Source organism: Cervus elaphus, chromosome 20 (assembly GCF_910594005.1).
Source record: "Cervus elaphus chromosome 20, mCerEla1.1, whole genome shotgun sequence".
Classification (NCBI taxonomy): domain Eukaryota; kingdom Metazoa; phylum Chordata; class Mammalia; order Artiodactyla; family Cervidae; genus Cervus; species Cervus elaphus.
In genome coordinates this window covers 42941267-42967214 of record NC_057834.1, presented here as the reverse complement: position 1 = coordinate 42967214, position 25948 = coordinate 42941267, and the positions used below count along the sequence as shown (strand labels likewise).

At 42.4% G+C, this 25948-nt stretch overlaps 1 protein-coding gene and 1 non-coding gene across 2 annotated transcripts; one reads left to right on the top strand and one right to left on the bottom strand.

Annotated features, from left to right (window-relative positions):
- Nucleotides 1–5502: 5502 nt before the first annotated feature.
- ENSA (endosulfine alpha) lies at nt 5503–17560 on the bottom strand. The gene is made up of 5 exons (XM_043878097.1): nt 17360–17560; nt 15618–15743; nt 14141–14307; nt 6063–11445; nt 5503–6029 (listed from the first exon to the last, which is right to left on the bottom strand). The coding sequence occupies exons 1-4, from the start codon at nt 17414–17416 to the stop codon at nt 11430–11432; spliced, it is 366 nt and encodes a 121-aa protein (XP_043734032.1). The 5' UTR covers nt 17417–17560; the 3' UTR covers nt 5503–6029; nt 6063–11429.
- Nucleotides 17561–25372: 7812 nt separating this feature from the next.
- Nucleotides 25373–25445, top strand: TRNAG-CCC. Its single transcript has one exon. It is a non-coding gene; the product is annotated as a tRNA-Gly (tRNA).
- The last annotated feature ends 503 nt before the right edge of the window (nt 25446–25948 follow it).

Here is a 25948-nt window from a genome sequence, read left to right as displayed (position 1 = left end):
GAGTGTGGGCTGGGGAGGGGAAGTAGGACAGCTGAGTCAAGGGGAAATTGTGCAGAAAGGGCAGATTCCTTTCGTATGCCCTTATCTCCCCTTCCCAGCCCACTGTCAAGATAGGAAAGGGGCTTAAAGTTCTGCTCTCTCCTTGATTCACAGCAGCTACAGTTGAGTTAGGCCTTGCATAGGTTTTGTCTTATTTTAACCAATTATGTAAATTCCTATCCAACCAGGGGGATCCCCTTGGTGCAAGAGGGGAAGGGTAGAAACTTTTGCTTCCCATTTTCACCACAGGTGCCACTTTCAGGGCACCCATCTGAGGATCCCATCTGATGAAGGCCTAGAGGCTCCAGGGGGAAAGGTGAGAGAGAATCTAGGCACAAGGGTGCAGGAATAACAGGCGCTGCTGAGAGGATTCAGTAGCCCCAGGCATGAGTTACAAGAACCTCTTCCTTTAGTCAGCACAGTGGCTCCCAACTAGGGGATCCCAGGGGACACATGGCAATGTCTGGGGACTTTTTTGATTGTCCTCACTGAGCATCTAGTACGTAGAGGATGAGGAGGCTGTTAATATCCTAAAATACACACCACAGTTCCCATAACAAAGTATCTGGTCCAAAATGTTAATAGTCCCAAGGTGGAAAGTTATAACATGCTGGTCCTATATAAGTCCTCTCCTTGGTCCACTGTGGGAGCACCAGTGACAGGTCAGATTACTTGAAGGGAACACCACGCGACACCAGCTTGTCTCCCTGGACCCTGAATTCCTCTCAAACTTCCAACTTGAGTATATTGTTTGTTTACTTCTAAAAACAACAACAAAAAATTTCAGCTGGAGTCCCAAATCTGCTGTGAGATCAGCTTCTAGAGAAGAGGGCCTTGAGCTGTCTGACACAGCCTGTGCAACTGGGCAAAAGGCACGATCTCTTGGCCACAGTTTCACTGAACTCAATGATCTCAAATGTCCTTGTGGTTCCAAAACTCTGTACTTTTGGATAGTTCCTGCATGTACCCAGTCTGGGTCAGTAGAAAAGGAAATTACTCAGAAATGTAATAGAGGGAAGTCTGAGGGTGATTCAGACTTTCCTTATCATAATAGATGCTTCAGACATGGACTTTAATGTCAAACCAGGACTCATGATCATTGAGTGATGCCAGGACTTCCCTTTGTATATTTGCATGCACACATGCTAAGGCGATTCAGTCTGACTCTCTGTGACCCTATGCTGTGGATTGTAGCTTACCAGGCTCCTCTGTCCATGGGATTTTCCAGGCGAGAGTACTGGAGTGGGTTGCCATTTCCTCCTCCAGAGGATATTCCTGACCCAAGTCTCTTATGTCTCCTGCGTTGGCAGGCAGGTTCTTTACCACTAGCACCACCTGGGAAGCCCTTGTATATTTTGAGTAGGTGGTGTCTACGTGGGGTGATTAAAGTGAAAAGTGAAAGACAGTTCAAGGAATCCACCTGATTCAGACTGTATATGAAGGTAGATTAAGTTATCTTTATCCCCCACCCCCAAATTTCCCTCATAGGTCTACTTATGTTTGAATTTCTACCATGAGAGTTTTATATGCAGTTAAAAATATAAATATTGTAGCGCAAGTATCAGTTTGATGTTACCAATTGGGTTTGGGACTGTAAGGTAGGTAGCTGGTACTGGATCAAGAACAATACTTGTTGCTCTAGCAGTTAACATGAATAATTTAAGAAAAGTGTTTGTACTATGTAAATTCTACTCAGTTCAGTTTTAGTCATGAACTAAGAGTTCATGTTTTGTATTACTCTCTAGTATCTACTCATGATAAATATATCAGAAGAAGGTTCAAAAAAAAGTCCATCTATTATAAAAACACTAAGTGCCTCTGTCACTAAAACTTCCGTTTATACCAAAACTTTTCTGTTACCTGAAGGGGCCACTTTACCACAATGTGGCTGTCAGTGTTGAGTGCTCTCTTCCTGTCAGAAGTTAATGTTTCACAGAAAAAGCAATCCTTGGTTGACATTCTGAGCACTTGACCTTTACCTGTTCTTAGTCATGTGGCTCATCTAAAGGTTTTCCAAGAGAGAGACCCAGCTTTGTGTGCAGAGTAACCTTCCAACATGGTTCTCTCTGACGTTTCATTTCCTGGCTTATCCACTACTGCTGCCATTCAGAGACTGATGAAAGACGTCAAACTCTTTACTTTTTTTCCAAATACTCACAGACTAATCTGAACATAAGTTAGCCAACAATTTATTCCTCCAACAAATATTTATTGAACACATATGTGCCAAACGCTTGATGCTGGGGATGCAGCACTGAACATGACAAAGTCCTGGTAGGAGGTCAATAAACACTTGATAAAGGCCTCTCCCCTAGTTGTTCCTTTAATCTAGCTTACTTGTTCCTCTTTGTGATCACTGTTCAAACTACTATTCCATTCCCTTTTCCCCAGAATGTCTTTTCAGAGATGGAATGCTTAATCTTCTCCTCAGAACCTTGAGGGGCAGGCCTGAGGACACTGAACTCCATAGCCCTGTGAGGCCTTCAGTCAAGACTGGTACCAAACAACTTTTGAACCAAGTTGGGAGCCTTAAGGCTAATTCATTGCACAAGTGGTTGCCATCTCTATAATCTTTGGACTCTGCCCCAAATGCAGAACTCTCCTACTTTCAACCTTGGTCCTGTCATTTCTCCGATACCTCACACAGAAACTCCTCTTTAGAGAATTTCCCTCAACCCACTCATTTAAATTACACTGAAGCTACCCTCAAACATAGCTGTATTTGCAGACCTACAGGGTTTTCCCCTCCTATATCAGAAAGTGGGGGAACTGAGACACTCCTAGCTCCCTAGTGCCATCCTGAGGCCCTTATTTTTCCAAGACATTTGCACGCAATCCCTCCTACTTTGGAGTTCATTCTGTCAAGCTAAATTCTCCTTCATATTCTCTGCTATTCTTGGTCACTCCTATACCAGGACTGGAAGTTGGCTTCATCTTCTCCTCCCCAGTCTTGCATAATTCTAGATTCATTTAAACACCTTGATTTACTGACCCAACACTCTAAGCCCATAATTCTTTTATTGTTGCTTTCTAAGTTAAGACACTTCAATTTTCCTTTTATAAAAAGAATGTGGTTAGGCTTAATAAGATAGAACAAAAGCTGAAACACATGAGCCACCTACCCTGGCAGCTTGATATGAAAACTCCCTCAGTTCTTTAATACCCCAATGAGCTTTACCTTTACTCCACTTGAAACACCTGTTCCTATTGCCCTTGTCATGACACGGAAGAGTTCCAACTCTGAAATCTTAAACTCCAACATCATTCTGACACTGTGTCCTGAGCTTCCAGCTTTATCACTTCTAAATCATCTGCTCTTTGACCTTATTAAGACTTCTCTTAAAAAAAAAAAAAAAAAGACTTCTCTTGACCTGAGTTTATCATACTTTCCTTAGCCTACCTTCTTACCCAGTCTGAATCAAGTATTCCTTCTTTCACCAACACCTTCTATCCCCTTGTTCCTCTGTCAATCCTCTTCATCTGTCTACAAATCATGATCCAGGATCTACACAATAATAATCGTCTCTGCTCTTGTACCCAGGCAGCTAGGTGTTGCTAGAGAAAACAGCAGAAATAAATGAACTGATACCATTCCAACGGTGTCATTGAGAGTTGGACCATAAAAAAGGCTGAGGGCCGAAGAACTGATGCTTTCGGACTGTGGTGCTGGAGAAGACTCTCAAGAGTCCCTTGGACTGCAGGGAGATCAAACCAGTCAATCCTAAAGGAAATCAACTCTGAATATACATTGGAAGGACTGATGCTAAAGGTGAAGCTCCAATACTCTGGCCACCTGATGTGAAGAACCAACTCATTGGAAAAGACCCTGATGCTGGGAAAGATTGAAGGCAAAAGGAGAAGAGGGCGGCAGAGGATGAGATGGTAAGATAGCATCACCGACTCAATGCACATGAACTTGAGCAAACTCTGGGAGATGGTGGAGGACAGGGAAACCTGGTGTGCTGTAGTCCATGGGGTTGCAAAGAGTCTGACACGACTTTGTGATTGAACAATAACCACCATTCCAATGGGTTACGCATCCCAAGGATTATACATCCACGGTTTCTGTTAGATCCTCAACACTGTTTCCTAATTCTCTTACTTAATAACAGTATTTTTTGTCATCTCTCTTTTTTTTTGTTGTTATTATTATTATTTTTTATTTTCATCTCTCTTTCATCCTCCTCCCTTTCATCCTCTCAACACTATGGCCACTCTTCTTAAGTCCCCTAACTCCCACCTTCCTAACTCTCAAGTAGTAACTTCACATCCTATTTCACAAAGAATAAGCAAGCCGTCAGACAAGGACTCCTAGAGATTACTGACCCCTATTCACAAACAGCTGTGAGTTTACCCATGTTATATACCCATGTGAGTTTACCAAGTTATATCTTCATCTTTTTTTCAAAAAATTATTTTTTACTGCTTTACAATGTTGTGTTAGTTTCTGCCATACAGCAAAGTGAATCAGCTATGTGTGCTCAGAATCACCTATACATACATACATACATATATATATATATATATCTCCCCTCTTTTCTGGATTTCCTTCCCATTTAGGTCACCACAGAGCATTGAGTGGCGTTCCCTGTGCTACACAGTAGGTTCTCATTAGTTATTTTATACATAGTGGTGTATATGTGTCAATTCCGGTCTCCCATTTCTTCTCACTACCCCTTCCCACTGTGGGATCCATAAATGTGTTCTCTACGTCTGTGTCTCTATTTCTACTTTGCAAACAAAGTTCTGTATCTTCACCTTGAGTCTCAAGCAGGATGAGGCATCTGTCCTTCTGCTTTAGACCAATTTCTTACTCGGCTGGCTGGCTAACTAGATTAACCTCAGTACCTCGCCTTGTACAGAGGTTGGCACATATGTCCTCAATAAATGTTTGCTGAACTATTGTTTAATTAACCACATCTACCTGAGTTGTTTCCACACCCCACCCTTTTTGGAGCCCTGCTTTTTGGTTATCATTCTCTATGATGCCTCTACTTTTACTTGTTCCTTTTACTTAGTAAATATACATGCTTATCATTCCCATCCTAAAACAACAACAGACAACAAAACCTTCACACACCACTCAGGTTTACAAGCAAGATTCTACCTCTACCAATACACTGCAACTGGTCCCAAGAGATTACTAAACGGTAAACCAAAGTGACACCCTTTTGTCCATCAAAAAGAAAAAAAAAAATTCTGTGATTTTATTCTTGTTTTTAGAATTAAAAGTACCTCTAATCATCAAATAGATGCTCATTGTCAAAATCTTGAAAAGTACAGAAAGTAGAAACATACACTCCTTAAACCATAATGCTGACAGTTATTCACAATTTTGGCATGCTGCTTTCCTGAAATTTGGGGGTGCCTGGTGGCTCAGATGGTAAAGAATCTACCTGAAATGCAGGAGACGTGGGTTCAATCCCTGGGTTGGGAAGATCCCCTGGAGAAGGGAATGGCAACCCACCCCAGTATTCTTGCCAAGAAAATCCCATAGACAGAGGAGGCTGGCAGGCTACAGACTACTAGGTTGCAAAGAGTTGGATGCAACTGAGCGACTAACACTTAATCACACAGTGAGATTTAAATGTAACTTGTAACAGTACTTTACACCACTGACCGATTCAGTTTCTCCATTAACTCTGTCCTTGGGCACCACATCATCCTGACTATTCTGGTGAGCCTGTTTGTGTTTCCTTCAGGTGTCAGCCTTCATCGGGTCAGTGTGTCAGTCTTTCTGCTCTCTGTACTTACATGTCCATGGCTTTACTAGTGTATCCTGAGGTCTACAGAATTTGTATCTCCTATTCTTAAATTTTCTCCAACCTCTAGATGCATAAATCCAGTAACAACATAAATCTAGTAACCTATTCTTGGATGTCCTACAGGCACCTCACATCAACTCTACTGCAAAATGAACTCATTGTCTTCCATGCCAAACTTGCTCTTCCAGCTGTATTCTCTTTCTGGATTACGGCATCATAGTTTACCTCAGGATTTTTTTTTTTTTTTTTTTTTTTTACCTCAGGATTTTTTAATAGAGTCCTGTCTCTTCCCGAGTCCCACTCCTCACATCAGATTCTGTTGATTGTACTTCTCATCTATCTCTTGAGTCTGTTCAGTCTTCATCCCCACTATCATTACCTTATTTCCTCATCATATCTAACCTATAGTACTGTAGCTACATACAGGCTGTTATTGTACCTCAACTAACCCATGGTTATTTAACACTTTACAAGTACAGAATTCTCCACTTAGATGTTTGTTAAACTTATGTCTCAAATTGAATTCATCATCTTCCTTTTCACAATAGCCTTTCCCTTTTCCAATTTTTCCATCCCATTAGTAGTATCTTTAATACACCCATTTTACCATTTCTAGCTCCTACTGACACTACAATCAGAAAGATTATTCTAAGGGGCCAATCTGATCATGTCACTGCCTTGCTCAAAATCTTTATTCAGCAGCTTCACACTGACTCTAGGATGAAGCCTAATGGGCCCTTTGTGACCTAACCCTGGGTTACCTCCACCCAGCTCCAGCCTCATTCCTTTCATACTATGCTAGTTACTCAATTATTTTAAGTTTTCAGAATGTAATACCTCTCCATCTTTTCAGACTGTTCCTTCTACCTGGAAGGCCCCCTTTCCCTAAGTCCTACTACTCTGTCATATTTTGGCTCAGAAGCTACTCTCTGTGTAAGGATTTTCCTGGCTGTTCTCCCATTTACTCAAATTAGGTGCCCAGACTCTGTACTTCCAGAGCATTTTATGCTCTTCCCTATCTTAGCTCTGAATCCTTGTACTCTTAATTATTGTCACTCTACCTATCTTCAGTGTATCCCTCAATAGTCTATAAGCTCCCTGGGCAGGAACCATATCTTAGGCACTGCTGCAATCCCTGAAGTAAGGGCTTTACATGTTCTATCTTGTTTAATCATCACAGCAATCCAGTACAGTGGGTACTACATCATTCCTATTTTATGAAACAAGTAAACTGAAGCAAAGACAGTTTAAGAAACTTGTCTCAAGTCATTCAAATGTATAAAAATCAGGATTCAAAACCAGGAAACTTGATGCTAGAACCCGTCCATCACTAAATCTATCACTTCTAAATCTCATTGGAAAAGATCCTGATGGTGGGAAAGATTAAGGGCAGGAGAAGGGGATGACAGAGGACGAGATGGTTGGATGGCATCATTGACTCAGTGGACGTGAGTTTGAGCAAGCTCTGGGAGATGGTGAAGGACAGGGAAGCCTGGCATGCTGCAGTCCATAGGGTCACAAAGAGCTGGACACGACTGAGTGACTAAACAACTAAATTTCATCTCCACACGATTTGGCAGTGACCTATTTAAAACACAGAACCAACTAGATTTCTTCTTTGCAGTCACCTCCGTGGTTCCTATGCCTGCCTGCAAATCATATCCTTCTGTCTGCCTTTGTAGCCTGGTCTCCAGTCCCTCCCCAGGACTCACTTGATACTGTACTGCAAAATCAGCAGATTCCACATTGCCTCATCCTTCTCTTAGTGTTGGTCCTTCTACCAAAATGCCCTTTCACGTCTTTCTAGAAAAATCTTGTTTCTCCTTCAGAATTTGCTCCATGAAACTTTTCCTGATTACTTTCTTTTGGGGTGTGCCGTGTGGCTTGTGAGATCTTAATTTCCTAATCAGGGATTGAACCAGGCCAGGTAGTAGAAGCGTTTCCAGATCACTCTTTTCGCCATCCCATTGCAGGCACTGGGATTCTGCCTCCACTCTCAGAAGCTGTGTGATTTGGCCAAGTTACTGATTTAGTTTTCTCACTTGTATAATGGCAATACTATCTACTTTGTAGAACTGTTGTGAGGATTAAATGAGATGATGTAAATTAAGGACTTAGCAATGGGCTAGATGTAACTACTATTAAATACTTGTCCCTATTCCTCTATGTAGCTAAGCTTCTACGGCTGCAAGTTTAACACGGTAGCATGATTTCATGTGTAGTTTCCCCACCAGAGTGGAATCTCCTTGAAAGTTGTTTGTTTAGTCACTAAGTGGTGTCTGACTCTTTTGCGACCCCATGGACTGTGGCCTACCAGGGTCTTCTGTCCATAGAATTTCCCAGGCAAGAATACTGGAGTGGGTTTCCATTTCCTACTCCAGGGCCATATTATAGGCACTTATCAATAACTGAACTAGATTTTTTAATACTACCCATCTTTTAAAGCCCAGTTCAATTTCCATTTCTTCCATTAATATTTACCTCATGATTCCAGCCCTTTGAATTTTCCATTCTCAGAATTCCTTTACCACTATCTTGCATTATGTGTAAAAGTGCTGTCTCAGTGAGGCTTCAAGTTCTTCCAGGGCAGACACCATCTCTTACACTGCTCATTTGCCCAATAACTGCTAGTATTCTTCCAATTGCAAAGAGTCAAAAACTGCTAGTATTTCCCCAAAGTCAGAGTTCAACAGTTACTTGTGAATTAAAATATCACTGCCCAAGCATGGGGGGGCCTTTTTAAGTCAGTCACCCATCTCTAAGGAAATTCAGCCAACAACTCATCTCCTGACCCTCCTCTTGGTTCACAGGAATTCTGCTTAGAACTACGGTAATCTGGACACCTTCCTGGTGGCCCAGTGGTTAAGACTGCATGCTTGCACCACAGGCATGGGCTTGATCCCTGGTCAGGGAGTTAAGATCCCGTGTGCTCTGTGGGGTCTTATTACATTGTTTATTTGCATGCCAGTCATACCTTAGCTTCCGAGGGAAGAGACCTCTCCTTTCCTTGGTGACCTCCCTCCAGGTCCAGCAAAGGGCACTGCACATATGCGGGCTGCGTGTGGGTGCGGCCGGCAGACCAACAGGAGCGATCGTCAATGGCAATTCTCCCGGCTTTTTCTCTCGCTTGTGCTTTCCACGCTCAGGCCACATCAGATTAAAATAAATGTGGCTGGACAACAATAATGGTGACTTCATGCCTGCCACCCTGCATATCAGACGGCTCAACTGAGAGACATGTCAACACAATTATCACTCCACCATGCTGGAGGAGTGGCAGAACCCTTGAATCCACTCTTTGGATTAAAGATAAAACACTAAGCTAAAACAATGGGCAAGAACAGCTTTTGGAAGCACTGCAGAATCGGGCTTCCTGACTGCCTAGCCCTGCCGTATGGGAGTAAAGAAAAAGGAAAGGCAGGTTTTAAGCTGGAACAGAAATAGCAATGACCATTTCTGGGCACCCCAGGACTCCTAAGGCTACAGCTTAAACTTAAGGACCAGGAAAGCCAAGAGTAATGGAAAAAGCATGTAAAAGCCTAAACGTTAAGAGATGCTAACTCAAGGTCTTCAGTAAACTAGCACTGCTACCTTATAAATAACTTATTTCTATGTCAACGTCCCTTCTCTTTATATTAAATGGAACTTAACTAGATGCTTCCACATTTGGAGCCTTGTTGACCTTATTGCCCAGCTGTTGCCACTTGGCAAACCAAAAGTAGGGACAATGTGCTCATAAAGAGGTCATGGGACTGGTTTAAGGGGAATAAGACTCAGAAACCCCATCATAATGAACACTCATACATCTCCTGGCTTTAAGAGCTAAGTTTATGCTACTGAGGTGTATGAACTTTTTCATGTATTTTCTTCCAGTTAGATAAGAAACCCCATTAAAGGTGGGGCTTGCCTTTCTCTAATGTATCTCCAAACCACCTAGTTCAGTGTCTAGCATGCTGTTCAGAAAGGCTGATGGTTAGGAGGCATTGCAGTCCCCTGACTAAATTAGGAGAGAGCAAGTCAGCTTCCTGAGAAGCTGAAAACTTATTTGGAAAGTTTCTGATTAAGAAGAGAGAATGAATCACACGCTGAGAACAACATTCCTTCTCTAGTTTAAAAGTACTCCACCCTCTCAATGTGATAGAAATTTCTCTAGAATATCTATTGTCTCCAGGATTCTGTCTTCCTTGATGCATGCTCATTTGAGAAGATAACTATGGTAAAATCTCCTAATCATAAAATCTCCTTTATGCCTAAAATCTCCTTGGGCAAATGGACAAGTTTCCATCTTCAAACATAGTAGATTGGTGTGAGTGTGACAGAAGAAAAGTGTGAGTCTGTTTCTCCTTTGGCAACACTTCTTTTGTATATTACACTCACAGATAGTTTTAAACCCCTTTCAGTGGCAGGATTCCAGCAATGGTTAGCACATCATGAAGAAAGAAGTGACTCTGCCTCCTGCTGGCCGCTAGCAGAAAGGCTGATAACTAGTGGTTACAATTCTCCAGAGACACAGGAACTTGAGAAGGAGAGCAAGACTGAAAGGGAAAACAGAGTGGCTTCCTTTCATGCTTAGCCTGGAGTAGTCTTCAGGTGTCAATAAACCCTTCAGATCAAACACTGCAAACCCCTCATTTTGTGAGTCAGAACCTGAGGAAGAGTCATCTTTGCATTAGCTATAGAAGTCCTGGTCTATATGCCAATGTCCCTGCACCCTCTCCCTAAATGATGGAAACGGGGAACCCAGACACATCCCATCTGAAGGGCCCCTGTTCCTTAGGGGCTCAGAACCCCACAACAGCTTCTCCTGAATGCTGTCTTCAGTCTTATTTTCTTCCCTTTCACCAAACCCCAATAAAACACACCAACTGCTGCACAGAATTTCTAGGTTGGTTTGTTTTTTTTTCCCGTGGATCTTCTTGTTTGTTTTTTATTTCAAATACTGAGAAAGTCCCCTGGGCTCTGCAGTGCTCCCCACGCTCATCCCCTTTCTCCCACACTCACTGCCCTTCTTCCCGCAGCAAATCTACTTCAAGGACAGCACTTTTTCCCCACCCAAACAATAAACATTCAGCTCTTAGCCTGTTCTGCAGAACCAGAGGAGTCATCTACATCTTTCATATTTAGACAGTTTCTTTTATCTGACATCAGGTCCCCAGTCATATCCAAGCTAGCAAGGCACTCTTCTACACAGCTCAATTAGAACCCCTCACCTTTAGTCCACTTCACTCCCCCACCCCACCCCCACTCCACCCCAGCCACAAGGCTAAGGAGGAGGATAGTTAGGAATGTTTTTGTTATCAATTCTAAGTCCTAATTCATAACCCCTTACATCTCCCACTCCACCCTCTCAACCCCCCACCCCCCCCACCCCCCCCCCCCCAGAATTTCACTGAGATGTCTCCCAACAATTACTTGGAAAAAAAAGGAAAAACAAAAAAGAGTCAAGATCTTGGTGCTCGGCCCAAGGGGCTCCATGCGCTGGGACACCGACGGGCAGGGGCTTCTGCCTCTCCAGCCCGCACCCGAGCCACCTCCTGACCCCTGGCTGCAAAAGCAGGGAGGGGCAGGAGCCAGCACAGGACCCAGGGGGCAGCGTCTCAGGATCTGGCGGAGCCCCGGGCAGCATCATTCGACTTGGCCACTGCGGACGAACACAGAAGAAGAGAAAGAAAACACTGTCAAGTAGTAAGGGAAAAAAGCCTAAGTTCCACCCCGGTCTCTACCCCATCATTCTTCCACACTTATCAATCATTGGGGATACATGGCACATGTCTTAGTCCTATCCAGAGAGTCTTTTTTTTTTTTTTTTTAAAGAAAAGGAAAATTTCTGTCTTCGCCTAGTTACAAAACTGTTCTCTGGCTTTTTGGAGATACCCAAGAAAACAAAGAAAGAAATTCTTTAGACAAGATCAAAATAACGAGGTTTTCAGAGCAGGCTCAGTTTCAGGGGCATGGCCAGAGCCACTTGCCACAGTGGAGCTGGACGGACTGGGGTTGGGGGGCGCAGAGTGATGAGGTGGCAGCTGCATGGAGGCCAGGGCCAGACAACACATGTGTTGTTTTGAATGTACTTAATACTCTAGGTTTAATCAAAGCAAACTGAATTTCAAAATGACCCTTTTTTGCCATGGAAGCTATGCACTTCATGCTGTGGAAGGAGGTGGCATCTACGAAAAGTAGCTTGTTTCTTTGTTTCCTTAGCTTTGAAGATGACCGGGTGGAAAGAGAGACCAATAGTCTTTCTGATTTCCCTATTTCTTCTATTCCTTCCTAAAACTGAGACTCACTGTGATTTCAGTCTTGAGGATTCACACTGACTGATAGAGCAGCTCAGACAGAAAAGAGTACAAAATTCAAGAAGATCGGAGATGAAGAAAACGTACAAAATTATATATATATTTATATATATAATAACATGACATATCTATGTACAACATGTCTGGGACAGTTGAGGAAACTATACAAAGATATTCAGCATTTTCCCCTTCCCACATGGACTTTAGACTAAGGAAGACAGCATGAGGAAATGAAGCAAGAAACACAAAAATTATATACAATTACAAGTGACAGTCAAGGAGTTGCCCTAGGGGCCAGGGAATCACGGCATCCTGCTCCCTCCATTCCTTCCTCACCAACTTTTTCCTACCCAATCTGAATGATGGCCTGAAAAGTGAATGGCTGGTCAGGAAAGAAGTGTAGACACACCCCAATGCCCCACGTGTGCATCAGCAAGTTCATCAGTTGTCCTCACTGGGCCAGATGTGTGGCATATCAGAACTTGTGGGCTGAGAGGTCAAGAGAGGACCAAAGACAGACTCTTCCTCTCTTGAATTGCTAGCTCTCACTTGGCCCTCTCTGTCCTAACTAGCAGACTGCATTCAGTATGGTTCAGGCCGAGCTAGTGATAATCAGATAGACGATGCTGGCCACCCGCAGCCCCTCTTTCCTCTACCTAGTTCATGATCAGCGTTGCTACCTCTCAGAGCACAGGAGCTGAGCTCCAGGAAGGCAGAGATTTCTCAGTGCTCCTTCTGTTTCTCCCTAACCGCCTTCCCCAGCTTTCTCCAAGGTGAATCATCTCCTGAGAACCTGCTGCTCCAGCCCCACAGCAGCACTAAGCCCCGGAGCGACTGTTCTTCCCTTTTCTTACTGTCTCCCTAACGATACACCTGGCAGCTGAGAACACCTGAAATGTGGGACTCCACACGAGCATGACTGAGCATGCTTCTTCAGGCCCACAGCCTGGCTCCCAGAGCAGCCTGTTAGCAGCCAAGGCCCAGATTGTAGGAAAGAAGGGAGAGCAGAGGCAAGCGCTTTCATGGCTAGCTTCTTAGAATTTTTTTTTTTCTTGACCCTCAAGACCATGACACTTATGAGGTCCTCCTGCCTGAATTTACAATCCCTAAATCTCAATTTCTCTCCTCATGTGGCCTCCAATGAGTTCTCTGTACTCTCATCTATGGTCCTTCCTCACTTTTGGTTTTACAATGAATAGCACAGAGTTCTTCGGGATGTTAGAATCAATCTGATCTACATTTGGATCTATATTACAGATGGGGAAGCAGAAATCCAGAGAGGTGAAGTGACTCAACCAAGGCTACAGGTCAGTTCTGTCTAGAACTGAATGGAAACAGAACCCAGATATCCTGACTGCTAACCCTGTGTTCTTTCCACTTTCCCATGATACTTTCAAAAAGCAACATGCTGGAAGAGAGAGAGAAGGTGCCCATTTTACATGAATAATATCCTCCAGGGCAAATTGTAAAAGACACTGAGTAAAGAAGGTTAGGTGGGCATTATAGTTTTAGGCAAGCACATCAGTTTTTCTTTTTGAGGATTTGCTAAACCTGCCATAATGAAAACATGAAAGCAATAGCAGCCCAAAGGACAAAACACTTAAAGCACAGAAAACAGATCTCATTCAATCTATCTTTCCCAATCATATCAGGTTAGCCTCAGGGTGTTAAACCTGTCATATTATTCCCAAGGCTTAGCCTCACCTATTTTGGGACACATTCTCTTCCAAAAGGAGAAATGACATCTCCCCAGTTTCTCATACAAATGAAAAAGAAAGTCTGCAGCATTATCCAATCCTAGGCTCCTATTTCTGAGCCCCTACTTGGGCCACATGAGGGTGTGGAAATCTCAGTTTAACCAAAGCAGTGAACTCAGAGCCTCTCTTTAGCCCATCTTATATTCTCAGCAGCCCCCAGAAGCAGCATAGTCATTTCTGGTGAGCAAGCTGAGAAGAGAAAACTTTAGGTGCCCACTCTATCCCTGCCTATGACATATAAAAGTCCAATGGGTGAGAAGGGGAGCAGAGGGGGCCAGGTTACCCCGCAAGCTTGCTGGTGACGAGCGAGGACTTTCTCTGGGGCAGATCCTGTGGGGTGGGGATGTGGTCACCGGTCACCAGGTTCTTGTCTGGTCCTGCACTGGGCAGCTGCTTATTCTTCATCTTGGCTTTGGCCATGTTGTAGTCTCCTGAGTCAAAGTACTTTTGCTAAGAGACAAAAGGGAGGTTTCGGTGAGTGAGGAGCTCTGGTCTTCCTCAAAAGCAAGGAGACCATAAACCCTATAAACCTGCATCCAAACTCAGATCTTTCAAATCTTTTTTGATTAGCCTCATGTATACATAGCTTAGTATTAACTATATTTAATTATGCTTTCTTCCCAGTGTCTTCTGACTTTTTGACATTTGTAAGCAGTTTCCCAGCTAGGGTGTATATTTTTGGAGTTAAGAAATACAGCTCCTATAGCCTTTAGTAGGCTCATGAGTCCACAATGCTTCAACCATATTACTGACTTTAATCCCAAAGGTTTATAAAGGACCTATAAGCCTCCAATGGGCTTGGTGCTGCGGAAACAGAAATGAATAAGATATATAAAGGGTCAACCTGGGGCTATCAGTAGGAGATCAACCTCAAGCTAACAACCTTAAAATGAGAAATTATTCTCTCAGACTATGAATAGAAACTGGGCTTGTTCCTGAGGATAATGTACTTTCCTCTGACTCCAACCACTCCCACACATGTTCCATGGCTGTGACAGCCTGCCCACGCCTGTCTTGCTTACAGCAAGGTAAACTGCATATCAGCATCACATCATCTGTGACTAAGACTCTAACTGGGATTCTCCACAGGGATCTGTCTCCCTCTCCATTTCATCCGCATAGAGAAATACACTCCAGGTTAATGACTGACAACTGCTCAGTCAGTTTTACGTACCTCTAAGGACTGAGGAACCCAAAGAGGAGCTAGAAGGCTATGAAGGTAAGACTCTCCCTTGGGAGAAGGACCACTCTGGACTGGAAAAGTAAGTCTCTTCAGGGAGCATAGTTAATGGCTGGTGCTAACTTCAAGGGTCTGAAGAAATCATTTCAAGTTGAGGAAATCTGTAGGACAGATGGCCTTTCTTCTGAAATGATGCACCTCAAAATTTAGCTCTAATCCTGTATCTGCAGTCCTAAAACTCCCACCATCCAAATAGGCAAACGTATGGAGGTCGTCAGCCTTCCAGACTCTGACATCCTTCCCTCACTCTCCCAAGGCCATTCCTAAATGCCCCTCCATTAAGCCTTAGTATCCTGAGGGAAATCAGAAAATAAATGATACCCTTTCAGGAATTTACAGTATTTGCCTTGGGTTTTTTTTAAACAAGTTTCTAATTTTTCTTTACTACTGCCCAACAACAAAACTTTCATATCAGTGTTCAACAAAACTTTCATATCAGTGTTCAGCAGAACTTTCACAGATCTTATCCCTAAGGCCCCTTTGGTTCCAAAGTAAGAGGGTAAGAGATTGTGCTCCATACCCCTTTCTGGAGTCTCTTCATGAGGAAGTCGGAGCCTCCAGGCTTTTGTCCTAGGCTTGGATATTTGGCTTTTAGCTTTGCCTCCTCAGCTCTCTCAGGGAGAATACCTTCTTTCTCTTGCGTGTCCTGGAGGAAACAAATGGGGCCAGTAAAATTAAACACTGAGAAGCAACTGATTCTAATCTGCTAACTTTTACACTATTACCTTTTCCTGGAGATCTACCCATTTGTAAACATGTTATTCACACTCTTAAATAAAGCCAGACCTTTGTTCAAATCCCTAAAGCTCAAGATGACTGTATTGTGAGAAAAAAAGATAAGTTGTTTGTCACACTACACCCAGGGAACCACCCCAGTGACCTGTGAGTACTGGGTTAAAGGTAATACCAAAGAACAATACTTAATCAAAGAGCAAGCAGTAGCTCACTAAGCACAGAAGCTAAGAAAGACAGAAAAGAGCTAGCAGGGATTCTGGTGATGCAAGATTAGTAGGGAAATCCCTAGCTGTCTGTAAAACACAGTACAGGTCAAATGGGAAATCAAAAGGGATAACTGCTGAGATGTTCCCTCCTAAGCTAGGCTTTTGATAAATCTATGGAAGCTAGCTCTGTGGCCTTCTCCAGAAAGCTCCCCCTTAGCAATGGTCAGCACTGGACAGCAATAATGGACAACATTGTTTCCATACACATTGTAGTAGGAAGGTGACAAGTAAACAGAGATTAATCTCAGGAAAATTAAGATACAGTGGGTTCACTAGTATACCCACCAGCTCTGCCAAAAAATCAACACCTTCCCTAGTGATGGAGGTTTGGGAAACATGCCAAGAGTCCAATTAACTTGCAGGGTCTCTTACTGCTGCTGTTACTCTCTGCTTCCCTTTTTGTGGGCCCTGCCGCCCTTTTCTTTAATGGAATTACATTCCCTTGCCTTGAAAACCTGGCCCAAATATAACGCAGGGGTATTTTATGAACCCGAGTCCAGTACTAAATGTTATAAATCAAATACAAAACACCTAAATAAGTTGTCGTATTTTCATCACAGAATTGCGGGTGAAATAAGTCCCCACTACCTTAGAAGTCGGGGGGAAATATGGTTGCGTCTTTTTTTTCACGACTCTCTAGGGGTCTTTCTTAGGTTTAACCTCCATTATTCTGTTTGAAACTCTAGCCCTCTTCAATTTTGTAAGGTCCTCTTTGAAGGCGGGCAACAGAACATCTCCAGCGATCAAAATAGGTCTCTTTGAGAAAGTTGCCGCCTTAAATTAGCCATGATAATAATTACTCTTCTCCCTTCCCCCACTGCTGATCCCTTTTTAAACGTCTGTATCTTGATCTGTATCTTTCTGAGGATATAGAATGAAGGACCCAGCCTAGCTGTTGGTTCATTTTACCCCTACTAACCAATAACATACATCTCATCCCGAGACCACCAACCCCCTTTCATTCACCCACTCTTTCCAAACACCCGCCCCACGCTCAGGTTCGGCCAATTACAGCACAGCTTCAATACGTCTAGCTGTAGGCCTATTGACCAATCAGGAAGGGTACTACACTGATTGACAATCCAGCCAACTAACCAGAGCCAAAGCAGCAGGCTATGTTGAAACTCACCCTGCATGACGCAAGACGTGGCCAACCCCTGCAGAGCCCGAGACCATGGCGACCAATCCGCACTGGTGGGAGACCGCCTCCCGCCCCATCACAATCGCCCCCAACTCGCCCACCGCACCCCCTCCATTTCACCTGCTTCTCCTCGCCGGTCTCTTCCGTAGGGTTCTCCTCTTCTTGTTTCTGGGACATGGTGGGACCGGGACTGTGGAGTGTGGGGGGCCCGGGAGGTCAACCGGAGAAGGGAAGGGGGAGGGGAAACGGGACAACCAGCGCTGCTTCTTCAGCTCCTGTCACTAGGATTGCTCAGTCAAAATGGCGGCCCTTGCCTGTGACGTTGCGACCGCCCCTTCCTATGGGAGCCAATGGGAGCGGGGTGGATAGGGCAATGACGTAACGATCTACCAATAGTTGCTGGCTAAATGTGGGCTCTATGGAGGCGACGGGCAAGCTGGAACGCCAATCTGGGAAGAGAGTGACTCACAAGGACCAATTGGAAGCACGTGGGGGAGGTTAAGGGGTGGTGCTGGTAGCTTTGGCATTTTTGCTCCTTTTGCGGGGGTCAGAATTTCTGCCGCCCTGCCTCGTCGCCCCCAGGGGACTTTTCTGAGCTTCGAATTGGAGAGCGAAAGGATGGAAACCTTTTATTTCCAGGTGAAGAGGATTAAGTTTCGCGCAGTGTTAGCAGAAAATTATCAATCTCCAGAAAATAACATGGAGGTCAGAGTGGACTTTAAAGTGGTCCTCCTCACTTCCAGTGTGTCATTTAGGGTGTAGAATGGAGAGACTGCATGGCCTAGCAGAACATGGATGGCTTACGTTTCATCGTTTAACTCTTAATGTAGTTTTTTTATTTGTTCAGGGCCATCCCATGGAGACTGAGCTCCTTGAAACAGCACAGGTCTAGGTACATGGTAAACACTGCGTAAATACTCGCGAACATACTGAATGTTTGAAGGTGGTACTATTTTAGTTTTACAAGGAATATATATGTAGTAAGGCAGTCTTTGCCATAGAGGGTTTTCACAGTATGCTTGGAGTACCCTAAATCCTCAAAATTAAAACAGACTCATCTCCCTAGTGAAGTTGCTCAGTCGTGTCCGACTCTTTGCGACCCCGTGGACTGTAGCCCAGCAGGCTCCTCCGTCCATGGGATTCTCCAGGCAAGAATAGTGGAGTGGGTTGCCATTTCCTTCTCCAGGGCATCTTCCTGACCCAGGGATCGAACCCAGGTCTCCTAAACTGCAGGCAGCTGCTTTAACCTCTGAGCCACCAGGGAAGCCCCATCTTCCTAGAGTGTTAGTAAAAAAATGTCATTTTTATATTAAAGCAGTCTAATACTAATAACACTGAAAAATTGATATTAAATTTTAATTTTCCAGGGAACCTATTGTGACAGATAGCTTTAGGGCTATCTGTTCATTTTTCTGTATAATTAGGTACATTTCTAGTGGAAAAATTTGAGAATCTTAGAATACACAGATAAGACAAATCTGGTCAGCTTGAAATTAAAGTGTTAATAAAGTGGTAAAGGGGTTCAAAGGAAGGTTCATATTCAGCAAATGGCAACCCACTCCAGTATTCTTGCCTGGAGAATCCCATGGACAGAGGATCCTGGAAGGTTACATACAAGCTATGGGGTTGCAAGAGCTGGACATGACTGAGTGACTAAGCACACCGCCCCCCCCCCCCCCCCGCCCCAAAAGAAGACTTAATAATGGAGGTGTGTATTTGAAATCAGCTTTTATTTTGCCAGGTAAAGGTGATGGAAGGGTATTCTAGGTGATGGGGTCAGTATGAAAGCTAAAAAAATAGAACTGAGTCCAGAACATGGAGGACTTTGAGTGTCAGGATAAGAAACTAGTGGATAATTTAGTTATCTAGGAGAGACATTTAAGGGTTTTAGGCCAGAGAGTGGCAGATCAGAATTGTTCTTAAGGAAGATTAATCTAGTGGTAATGAATAAAAAATCATTTAGAATTCCAAACAGAAAGATACTAGAGGGGGATAATCTAGCTAGGAGTCCTCTGCAATACTCTGGTTGGGAAGTAATTAGGATTTAATCTACAGACGAGGTAGTTTAGAATAGAAAACAGTGATTCTAATTGAGAAAGTCTGTGGCAATGGAATCTACTAGATTAGCAGCTAACTGAATATAGGGAATGAGGAGGCGAGGTGCCTCAAGGTGACTATGTTTAGAAACAAATTCAAGGAAAGGAATCAATTTGGAAATGAAATTGGAAGTAGATAGAAAATGAGGTGTTCAATTTTGAAAACACTGACTTTTTCAAAGCCAGTGACCCATTTGGTGGAGATATCCAGGCAATGAAGTCTTAGGATAAGTGAACTCTGAGATCTCCATACCTGAAATTTTAGCATTATAGGACATATAGATCTGGAGTTTGGGATAGATGTAGAAGCCAAATATGAATAAAATTTGGACTTCTTCACATAAATATGGATTTCCCAGGTGGTGCTAGTGGTAAAGAACTGACCTGCCAATGCAGGAGATGTAAGAGACGCAGGTTTGAGCCCCGGGTTGGGAAGATACCCTGGAGGAGGGCATGGCAACCCACTTTAGTAGTCTTGCCTGGAGAATCCCATAGACAGGGAAGCCTGGTGGGTTACAGTCCATGGGGTCACAAAGAATTGGACACGACTGAAGCGACTTAGCATACACACACAAAAATATAAGTGAAGTTGTGGGATTAGATGGAGTCATTGAAAAAAGTAGAAAAGAGGCCCCAGAACAGAAACTGAGGAAAAGCTGGCAAGGGCCACAGATACAAATGATCAGAGTGGTAAGGAGGAGAACCAAGAGAGAATCCCATGAACAGTATGAAAAGAGAGAAGGCACAGAAAGTTAAAAGTTGGAGGGGACGAAAGTGCTGTGCTCAGCCGCATCCGACTCTTTTCAACTCTTTGTAGCCCGCCAGGCTTCTCTGTCCCTGGGATTCTCCAGGCAAGAATACTGGAGTGGGTTGCCATGCCCTCCTCCAGGGGATCTCCCCCACCCAGGGATCAAACTCATGTCTCATTGGCAGGCAGGTTCTTTACCACTATTTTTATAAAAATACAGGGCTGATTTCCTCAGCCCTCTTTCACCCCAATTGAATCAACATCTCTGCACTTGGGTCTGGAAGTCCATATTAAAAAAAAAACCCCTACCTAAGGAGAGATTGCAAATAAGGCTGATTTGGAACCCTCGTGGAATGGCAAGTCATGAGGCCATTCTGGTTGCTGGGGTCCCCGAAAGACTTGCAAGTCATGCTGAAGTGTTGAGGTTTCATGAAGGCAAAGAGGAAATGTTTGATTTAAGCAGGGAAATGCTATTGTTAGATTTGGGATTTGGAAAGAAGTAACTGTGGAGATTGAACTGATGTGGAGAGGAAGACTGTAGGGCTGCGGTAATCCAGGCAATCAGGTAATCCAGCAGACTTGAGAGGCCTGATCAAAGGCAGGGCCGTGTGAATGGAGAGGAGCTGAAGAGACAAATGATACTGAATGTGGGAAGTGAAGGTGAGGAGAGAACTAAGGATGAATTCCAAATTCCTGAGTAAAGGATGGTGCCATTTACAGAGAAGCAAATACAGAGAGAAGAGCACATTGGAGGGGGGAAGTGAGGAGAGAAGAGAACCTGAATTACTTGTTTATTCCTAGTCTTTTGGTCTTTTTTCTTATTTATGTCTGAATTTTTCAAGGGAAGATCTAAATCTTTTCAGAGTATGAGAGATGAGATATACTGGAATAACACTGTAAAATTTGTCAGTGCTTAAGCAAGATTGTATGGAAGAATGGCCATTATAAAAAGTGAAACGACAGATATATCTGGGTTTAATACATATGCCATTAGCACCCTCCAATGGACCAGATTGAGAATACCAGGGAATTAATAAACTCAATCCTTTCTTGGGTTGGCTGCCCAAGAAACCTAACAGTGATACTCTTCCCAGGCCTGCCTGCTCCTTTGCCCTGAAATGTTTGAGCAGAGATCTGAATAAGGTGGGGAGTAAGCTAAGCAGCTACCCCGGGGAGAACTGGTCCAGGCACAGAGGGAACAGCAGATGCAAAGCTTACGAAGCAGGAATGTATTTATAGTGTATCTGAGAAAAAGCAAGACAGTCAGGGTAGCTAGAGCTAGAGTAAAAGAGGAGATGTAGGCCAAGAGCAGATTGCTTTGGGTGCTTTGGATTTTATTGTGTGATGGGCAGCCCTTAGATGGTGTTGAGCAGGGGTGGAACACAAGTTGATACATGTATTAAGTGGATCACTCTGGCTGCTCTGTGGGGAACAGGAGTGGAAGCAGCAGCAGGATACCAATTAGGTTTTTATAACAGTTACAGAGGAAAGATGGCAGTGGTTTACACTAGGACGTAGTAACTACAGAGAAGGTTGAAAATAGCTGGACATGGAATTTTGAAGGTACAACCAATAGAATTTGCTGTTATGAGAATACAGAATAACTTCAAAGCTTTTGGCCTGAGCAACTAGGTGCATGATCACATCATTTACTAATGTGGGGACATCCGAAAGTAGGAGGTTTAGGAGAAGAAATAGAGATTTTGTTTTGGACACATTATACTCTCTAAAGACATCAACTAAGATGTGATATTTCTTTTTTTCTAAAAGAGGTTGGTTCTTAAAAAAAATATCCACTTTTATTTATTTATTGACACAGTGGTGACGGGAACACAATTTTATTTTTTGGCCACACTGTGCAGCATGCAGAACTTACCCAACCAGGGGTGGAACCCATGTCCCCTGCAGTGGAAGCACAGAGTCTCAACCACTGGAGCACCAGGAAAGTTCTAAAATGTGGTATTTCTATACAGTGGAATATTATTTGGCAATGAAAATAAATGAAGCACTAATACATACTACAACATGGATGAACCTTAAAAACATTATGCAAAGTGAAAGCAGCAGTCACAGAAGACACATATTATGTGTTTCCACTTATATGAAATGTCTAGAATTGGCAAATCTGTAGAGACTGAAAGTACCTTAGTGTTTACCTAGGACTGGCAGAAATAGGGAATAATTGCTAATGGGTATGGGTGATGATGTGTTCTAAAATTGTTGTGATAGCACAATGCTGTGAATATACTAAAAACCCATCAAATTACTCACTTTAAATGGGCATATTGTATGTTATGTACATTTTATCAATAAAACTGTTATGTAGTTATCAAAATATGTGGTTATCAAAACATTATGAAATTATTTTAGTAAAAATTTAACCTGCTAAAAATAAAAAGAAAATTGAGTGGTCAAGGGTGCTAATCTTTCTCTGTTAACCACAGGAAACCTGGCTATTCAGACTGTCTATGACAACACACCATAACATAGGACAGTTTGCTAATTGCAGACAAATAGCTTCTTTCCCCCCCCCCCCCCCACAAATAGCTTCTTTTTTTTTTTTCCACAAATAGCTTCTTGATTGCTGGGTTCCTATAAATCATTCTTAGTGTGTGTGTGAAGGATTGGATTATGTTTAACTTTCATCTACACTGCCACCAGTTTTCCAAAGTATAGAAAATCTGATCTTTGAGAATCTGATACAATCTGTGTTTCTCCTTCTCCAAAGTGCATGTATGCACAAGTGCTTGCATGCAAAAATGTTGTAGATATTTTCAGGGTATAGAGACCCTCTGAAGCCTACAAAGAAGTCCTGGTTCTATTAATTAAAACATTGTCACAGGAATTAACAGTGGCCTTCATTTATTTAATGCAGGAGACCTGGGTTTGATCCCTGGGTGGGGAAGATACCCCGCAGAAGGAAATGGCAATCCACTCCAGTACTTTTGCCTGGAAAATCCCATGAACGGAGGAGCCTGGTAGGCTACAGCCTATGGGGTCGCAAAGAGTTGGACACGACTGAGCGATTTCACTTTTCATTTATTCAAATTTGTGTTCAACCCAATCATGTGCCCCAAATTTATGACTTGACAATTTAAGAGCTCTGTAGTATGGCGGTGGGAGTATAAATTAGTACAACCATACTTTGGAAAACTGTTGGCACTATGTACTAAAGCTAAATGTAATTCAAACCCTATGGCCCAGCAATTCCACTCCTACGTGATATATCCAGCTGAAATGAATCCTCATATTCACCAAAACATGGGTCCATAGCAGCTCTATTTATAATCACTCCAGATCCCCTGGAGGAGGGCATGGCAACCCATTCCAGTATTTTTGCCTGGAGAATCCCCATGGACAGGGGAGCCTGGTAGCTACAGTCCATGGGGTCACAAAGGTCAGACATGACTGAGTGACTAAGCACAGCACAGCACAGAACAACCCAAAATGTTCAAAGTAAAATAGGTAACAGTCACAAAAAATACATACTGTATGATTTCATTTATATAATGTTCAAAAGCAAAAGCAGTCTAATAGACTAATACAATGTATAACAAGGATTTTGGTTACCTTTAGAGAGGGATATAGTGACTGGGAGAGGGTACGAAGGGGGCTTTTTTGGGAGATGATATTGTTTCTTGACTGGGGTGCTGGTTACATGGGAATGCTCACTATTGATTATTGAGTTGTATATTTTTATTTATCTTGATTTATGTACTTTTCTCTTGTTAATTTCATAAAACATTTAAAAAGGTATCTAATGTGAAGAGTAAGATGGAGTCTATAAGCAAAAGGCTGAATTGTCATCTATTTTTTAACACAGGGTGATGTTAAAATGAAAAGTATTTGTTCAGGCTTTTCTGTTGTTGTTGTTGTTCAGGCTTTTAAATGTTCATAATGTTTAGAATATGATCAATTATTGTTACCTTCTCTAGTCTTCCCCTCTTTGATCATAAACATCTCTTCCTCCCTGCTCTCAAAGGGAAAGAAATTCAATCAAATTTAAGAAATACAAATCAATTTAAGTTATCTAAGAGTTTAGATAACTAAAGTTTCTAGCCTCACCTAGGAGTTCAAAAAACCTGGAGTGACACAGCTGGGAGGGGAACTTTTTTAAAAAGGATGCATGAGACAAGTGCTCAGGGCTGGTGCACTGGGAAGACCCAGAGGGATGGGACGGGAAGGGAGGTGGGAGGGGGGATTGGGATGGGGAACACATGTAAATCCATGGCTGATTCATGTCAATGTATGGCAAAAACCACTACAATCTTGTAAAGTAATTAGCCCCCAACTAATAAAAATAAATGGAAAAAAATATTACAGCTAACCCGTAAGTATTTTGAGGTATTAATATCATGGCTTTAAATGTCCAGAAATCTTTGAGGAAGTACTCATCTTTCGATTGGAAGTGGGATCTCAACATCTCTGAAATGTGAGAAAAACTTTGGCTTTGAATTTCCCATCAAATCAGGAGAATGATATACATCTACTAGGCTTGCTTATGTGGTAGATGTATGGGGATTTGGTAAAGAAGCCCTTCTGAAGGGGGAGAAGCCTCTTGATTCCTAGCTGAGTTTCTAAATTAAGTTTAGATAAAATATTCTTTTATACTTGGGGAGGCTAACGTAGGTTGAGAAAAACAAAGTGGTGGGCAGATTATTGAAATTCAAGGGAAAAAATCTACACAAAAGCATGTCTGTTTGAAGAGTTCTTATGGAGTACTTGCTTCCCACCTTCCACCCTAGTGGAATCTACTTTTTTACAATCTGAAACGTAAAGAAACACTAATGGCAGTGAATTGGGCTGCTAGAAAAAGATTCCTGCCAGGAAGTGACCCTTGGTTTTCTGACTTGGATTATGTGAGAATTTTATTGCTTTCAGGGAGGGATGGCTCCGTTTCTCACATCAGTAAGAAGTCATGTCTCTTTCCAAATTATATACACACCTGGAACTCACTGAGGAGAAAAGGAAGACAGACCAAGGCCTTGAGAACTGGGGATACAAAACAAAGATTCATGCGTGCATGTAATAGGTAATAGAAAAATATAAAAAAATCCATTCTACCTAACTTATTTCATCATTAAAGCAATGATTATTTAAAAATTAATATTTTTATTCTTTTAGGGAGTAAAACATTTTTAGAAAGTATATGAATATATATATATATATTTTAGCTGTATGGAAAATGGGAGGAACAAATTTTTTAAAATCTTTCAATTAAAATTCTTCATAGTTTTGTTAAAATTTGATATCAGAAAACACTCATGCAAGAAGAGAGTAGAGGGGACTTCCCTGGTGGTTCAGTGGCTAAGACTCTGTGCTCCCAATGCAGGGGGCCCGGGTTCAAACCCTGGTCAGGGAACAAGATCCCATGTGCTATAACTAAGACCTCATGCAGCCAAATAAATAAATAAATATATATTAAAAAAAAAAAAAAAAAAAAGAGAGTAGAGTGAAATATTTGAAGTGTTGTAAAACAAAAAATAAAACCATCCATCAATCTAGAATTCTATAACCAGTAAAATTATCCTTCCAAAGTGAAGGATAAAGACTTTCTCAGACAAAAACTGGGGAATTTATGTCCAGCACACTTGACCTGTAAGAAATGTTCAGCTATTAAGGGAGAAGAATGATGTATCAGAAATTTTTACATAAGAAATCATCACAGAAGGAATAAATGAAGGTAAACAAAAATATTTTGCTAGTTTCAAAAACCCTTCTTTAGTCTACAATTTGAATATAATCTTTTAGAATGATCTCTTTTGGAAATATATGTGAAAAGCACACAATTCATGAAATTCTAGCATATAACAAATTTTGTACATTTTTTAAGAAGTTCCTTTATTTTTGGCTGTGCAGGGTCTT